This window comes from Pelophylax lessonae (assembly GCF_965119305.1).
Source record: "Pelophylax lessonae genome assembly, chromosome: 12".
NCBI classification, from domain to species: domain Eukaryota; kingdom Metazoa; phylum Chordata; class Amphibia; order Anura; family Ranidae; genus Pelophylax; species Pelophylax lessonae.
In genome coordinates, this window is record NC_138779.1 from 143,018,456 (window position 1) to 143,024,369 (window position 5,914).

A 5,914-nucleotide genomic window follows, 5' to 3' on the forward strand; every position below is an offset into this window, starting at 1 on the left:
GCACGTTGATGTGTGCTCTGTCCCTGAATCTAAGCAGCATAATGACGCCGCTGCGGCTGCCTCGAACTTATAAAGACTTGGTCACATGCTTCAGACGGCCAATCACAGCTACTGAGACATTTGCAGGCATGGCTGGGATGGCTTAAGGCACACCAGTTAAACGATTGTTGATTGGCTGTTGAAAGCCCGCCATGAAAAGAGCGCCAAAGCATGCAAAACCCGGAAATAAAACGACCGAACACGGATTTTTACCCGAACATACAGTAAAGTGTCCGTGTCCGTGTTCGGGTACAAAAAATCCAATTATTCGGTACGAACACGAATAATACAGTCCGTGTTCGCTCAACACTAGTCACGATACTTTAGGACAGTTGTTTATTTTCTTAAAGTAAAGCAAAACATACAAAACAGAGCAAAACAGAAATGTACAGAAGGAGAGAGAGATATATGACAGATGTTACATGTCTTCAGAGTGTAGGATGTACTTTTCTTATCTCTCTCTCTCTAGAAGGTCTAACATAGTATATTCTTGTTCTGTATGTAAAGACGATGTCAGCAAAAAGTATGTCTCAAGAAGTTAGTAATTCTAAATATAAAAGTAACACCCACTCTTGCATAAATGGTTTGCGTCTATAGTAAGACCCATAACTCCACCCAACATACTAACATAGAAACTCAAAATAGAAATACATACATAGCAAATGGCTTCTCTGTCCTTCACAAAGACATAGTGAAGTAACCTTCAAATTACATTATAACATTCATATGTATTTCAGAGACTTTTATCTTTTAAAATAATATTAAACTCAAAATCTCTAACAATTCCCCCTCAATGCACTATAATCAACTAATAAAAGCGCATTCATGTTAAGTAAGAAATGTCTCCGATCATCTTATATTTTTTTTACAATACAAACAAATATAACAAACAATACAATAAACAATAATAAAATTGGATATGTCAGATAAGTGCTGGTTCACACTGCCGCTACCACTAAAGTAGCGTCGCTTCCAGCGCGACTTTAGCGCGACTTTGGCGCGACTTTGGCGCGACTTTGGCGCGACTTTGGCGCGACTTAGCGCGACTTAGCGCGACTTTGACGCGACTTTGACGCGACCTAATCGCGAGGCGACTTTTTATTTGGCCAATCACAATCTGATGTCTTGTGACCTAATTTCCTTTTCCTGTGTTTTTTTTTTTTACATATTTCCTTTTTCCCATGTGTGCAGTGTTGTGTGTCTCACATAGCTCAACTGATAGACATGTTTGCCTTGGCATATCATATTTCAGCTTTTATAATAGCCGGTATGGCAGTATTATTGCAAGTCGCAGAGAGGAAACGCAGGATGAGGCTGAGAAGAAGAAGAAGGCGATACTGGATCCATCCTATCATTCGTAATCGGGAAAACAGAGGGCAGTTCTGGGCCATGTATGAAAATTTGCGTGCTCATGAGGACAAGTTTTTCAATTTTACTCGTATGTCCATTGCAAGGTAATTAAACTTTGTAAAATTGTCTAATCTGTATATGTGCGTACAGCTAACATTGTCTAACATTTTCAATTTTTATTTTAGCAAGTGACATATTTATTTTTTTTCCTTATTTTCCTAGTTTTGATGAATTACTTGGTCTGGTTAGCATCCATTTGCAGCGGCAGAACACGTCTTTTCGTAAAAGTATCTCACCTACTCATCGATTGATAATAACACTCAGGTAAACTATTGTGACATAAATTTTTTTTGGTGTAATGTTGCTCAACAAAAGAAAAGACACCTTTTTGTTTAAAAATAGTGTTTCTCAAGCAAAATTGATGTTGGATGAGAAGGCCTGGCTAGCAGTCTCAGCTCTAAATTAAACCCAAAGGTGTCCTATTGGGTTGAGTTCAGGACTCTGTGCAGGCCAGTTAGCTTCACCTGATGGACTATGCATTTTTTACCATTTTTAAGAATAGCATATATAATACAATATAGCATCTAAACACTAATTTAATAAATGAACCACAATACTGGCCTTTTCATTCAAAAAGAATCTTTATTAAATAAAGTAAGAAAAAATAACTTATAACAAGAAAAAACATAACTTAAAATAACTTATAACAAGAAAAAAAAAACTTTAGTAATTGAAACTTTATAAGTTGTGGAAAACATAGGTGTTCTCACTGCCTGACCCAATTCCCTCATTTTGTGGCATTGTAGAGAACGATTGGTGTACATACGGAATGGCCGATACTGGGGTACCTACTTGTGAAGTAGTGGGAGATGGCAATGGCCTCAAGCTTTGAGTGTCCATTTCATATTGGTGACTGTAGTGCTGGTATACTGGGGGATAGTTTATTCTAGAAGGTGCAGGGGTAGGATATGGCCTAGATGGTGGTGGTGGGCCATATGAGCTAGATGGTGGTGGTGGTGGGCCATATGAGCTAGATGGTGGTGGTGGGCCATATGAGAGAGATGGAGCTTCATTTTGGGGAGCATTTGGGGCATGCTGGCCGGCATGGTGTTCTAGGATCGACATTATCTCTTTTTTGGCCTGATCCCTTTTCTCCGCTGGTACTCGGTCAAGCATACCCCCCACCATAATGCCAAATCCTTGGTTTTCAGTATGTAGTCTTTTGAGAGTGTCTGTAAGCCCAGCCACTACCTCAGTGAAGGTTTTGAGGCACTGCTCCCCACTTGGTCCTGCTGGTCTTCTCCTGGTTGGACGTCTCCTGACCGTGGTTGGTGGTTGGCTGGGCCCAGCTTGCTCCTCATTTATCTCAGACTCCTCGGGCGGAGGCGCCATTTCTTCTTCAACCTCTTGGCTGCCCTCTACTTCGCCAAGAGGTTCAGGTGCATTGGCCGCTGTAGCTGCTTCAGCTCTTTCTCCCTCTCCCTGATTTTGACCTTCCCAACTGGCTTGTGTCCTTGAATAAAAATGGAATAATTTCAAGCACACCATTCAAATTCAAATCAACACCTCACAAACATTACAGATGTTAGCTCACTCTCTCAAGGTCATGTAGCGTTTCAAAAAATCAAGTTCCTCCGCATGGACATAGGGGGTCACCCTCCTCGCTCCAGACCCACTCCTCTGGTCCCTTAATTTTCTCAGGTATCGCTGGAAACAGTCCCTCAACCCCTTCCAGCGAGTTTGTATAACGTGCACTGAAAAACATAAGAAACATGTATTTTGTCTTTGCAGGTACCTGGCAACCGGACATTCCCTTGTGAGTTTACATTATCAATTCATGGTGGGCAAGTCGACACTCAGCTACATTATCAGTGAAACCTGTGAAGTATTATGGGATGTGCTGAATGGAATTGTAATGAAAAAGCCAAATGAAGATGACTGGAAGACAATAGCCCAATGTTTCTGGGAACGGTGCAATTTCCCAAATTGCCTTGGAGCTATAGACGGGAAGCATATCCGTGTTGTTAAGCCAGTTGGTAGTGGAAGTCGTTTCTTTAATTACAAAAAGTTTTTCTCCTTTGTTTTGCTAGCAGTGGCTGACGCTAACTATTGCTTCGTCTACATAGACATTGGGTCCTATGGAAGCAGCTCTGATTCCCGTATTTTTGCCAATTCTACTTTTGGAAAAATGCTAGAAGAAAATCAGCTACTTATTCCTCGTAACTGTCCCTTACCTGGGACTGATGAACCCCCGCTACCTTATGTCTTTGTTGGAGATGAGGCGTTTGCGTTGGGAGAACACCTAATGAGGCCTTATTCCAACCGTAATCTGAGTACACCCAAAAAAATTTTCAATTATAGGCTATCCAGGGCAAGAAGGGTGGTGGAGTGCACTTTTGGCATTCTGGCCAATAAATGGCGTGTACTACACACCCCTATTGCTTTAAACATAGAGAACGCAATAACTGCAGTGAAAGCAGCTTGCGTGCTCCACAATTTTGTAAGACAACGAGATGGGTACAATTTTGAGGATTCTCTTGAAAATGATATGGAAACTGCGCAATTGGCTCCTGTTCGTGGATCCACTGATGGTGCCACAATTAGAAATAAATTTACCTCTTTCTTCATGTCACCGGCTGGTGCAGTAGAATGGCAAATGGAGGTTGTTGGATCCTAAATTAAATATATTTTTGGATGCTGGGGTGTATAGATTAGGTTATATGGCCTGTACTGCATGTGTTAACTGTTTATTTTATGCTATTCTCTTTGTTTAATAAAAATTACATTCTGAAAAATTAATGTCTCTATATATATATATATATATCCTATCATTGTCCAACAGTGGCAATGCCACGTACCAGTGTCCACCAGAGGGACGTATCCGTGTCCACTAGTGAAACGGCCACGTAACAGTGTCATCCTGTGCCAAGTACAGTGTCCACTAGTGGCTGCGCCACGTTGCAGTGTCCGCCACTGCAAGTGCCACGTTGAAGTGTCCACTAGTGGCAGTGCCACGTAGCAGCCCAGTGCCACGTAGCATTGTCCACTAGTGCCACATAGCAGTGTCCACCAGTGGCAGTGTCACGTAGCAGTACAGTGCCACGTAGCATTGTCCACTAGTGCCACGTTGAAGTGTCCACTGGTGGCAGTGCCACGTAGCAGTCCAGTGGCACGTAGCATTGTCCACTAGTGCCACGTTGAAGTGTCCACTAGTGGCAGTGCCACGTAGCAGCCCAGTGCCACGTAGCATTGTCCACTAGTGCCACATAGCAGTGTCCACCAGTGGCAGTGTCACGTAGCAGTACAGTGCCACGTAGCATTGTCCACTAGTGCCACGTTGAAGTGTCCACTGGTGGCAGTGCCACGTAGCAGTCCAGTGGCACGTAGCATTGTCCACTAGTGCCACGTTGAAGTGTCCACTAGTGGCAGTGCCACGTAGCAGCCCAGTGCCACGTAGCATTGTCCACTAGTGCCACATAGCAGTGTCCACCAGTGGCAGTGTCACGTAGCAGTACAGTGCCACGTAGCATTGTCCACTAGTGCCACGTTGAAGTGTCCACTGGTGGCAGTGCCACGTAGCAGTCCAGTGGCACGTAGCATTGTCCACTAGTGCCACGTTGAAGTGTCCACTAGTGGCAGTGCCACGTAGCAGCCCAGTGCCACGTAGCATTGTCCACTAGTGCCACATAGCAGTGTCCACCAGTGGCAGTGTCACGTAGCAGTACAGTGCCACGTAGCATTGTCCACTAGTGCCACGTTGAAGTGTCCACTGGTGGCAGTGCCACGTAGCAGTCCAGTGGCACGTAGCATTGTCCACTAGTGCCACGTTGAAGTGTCCACTAGTGGCAGTGCCACGTAGCAGCCCAGTGCCACGTAGCATTGTCCACTAGTGCCACATAGCAGTGTCCACCAGTGGCAGTGTCACGTAGCAGTACAGTGCCACGTAGCATTGTCCACTAGTGCCACGTTGAAGTGTCCACTGGTGGCAGTGCCACGTAGCAGTCCAGTGGCACGTAGCATTGTCCACTAGTGCCACGTTGAAGTGTCCACTAGTGGCAGTGCCACGTAGCAGCCCAGTGCCACGTAGCATTGTCCACTAGTGCCACATAGCAGTGTCCACCAGTGGCAGTGTCACGTAGCAGTACAGTGCCACGTAGCATTGTCCACTAGTGCCACGTTGAAGTGTCCACTAGTGGCAGTGCCACGTAGCAGCCCAGTGCCACGTAGCATTGTCCACTAGTGCCACATAGCAGTGTCCACCAGTGGCAGTGTCACGTAGCAGTACAGTGCCAAGTAGCATTGTCCACTAGTGCCACGTTGAAGTGTCCACTGGTGGCAGTGCCACGTAGCAGGCCAGTGCCACGTAGCATTGTCCACTAGTGCCACGTAGCAGTGTCCACTGGTGGCAGTGCCACGTAGCAGGCCAGTGCCACGTAGCATTGTCCACTAGTGCCACGTAGCAGTGTGCACCAGTGGCAGTGCCACTTAGCAGTCCAGTCAATTCCAGTGCAACCAATTCCAGTGC

The 5,914-nt window shown here is 45.1% G+C and overlaps 1 protein-coding gene across 1 annotated transcript; it reads left to right on the forward strand.

Annotated features, from left to right (window-relative positions):
- Nucleotides 1-1,347: 1,347 nt before the first annotated feature.
- LOC309568924 (uncharacterized protein) lies at nt 1,348-4,066 on the forward strand (the record flags this gene model as incomplete). Its single annotated transcript, XM_082274695.1, has 3 exons — nt 1,348-1,493; nt 1,612-1,713; nt 3,181-4,066. 3 exons carry the CDS (start codon nt 1,348-1,350, stop codon nt 4,064-4,066), a joined length of 1,134 nt encoding a protein of 377 aa, XP_082130821.1.
- Between the last annotated feature and the right edge of the window lie 1,848 nt (nt 4,067-5,914).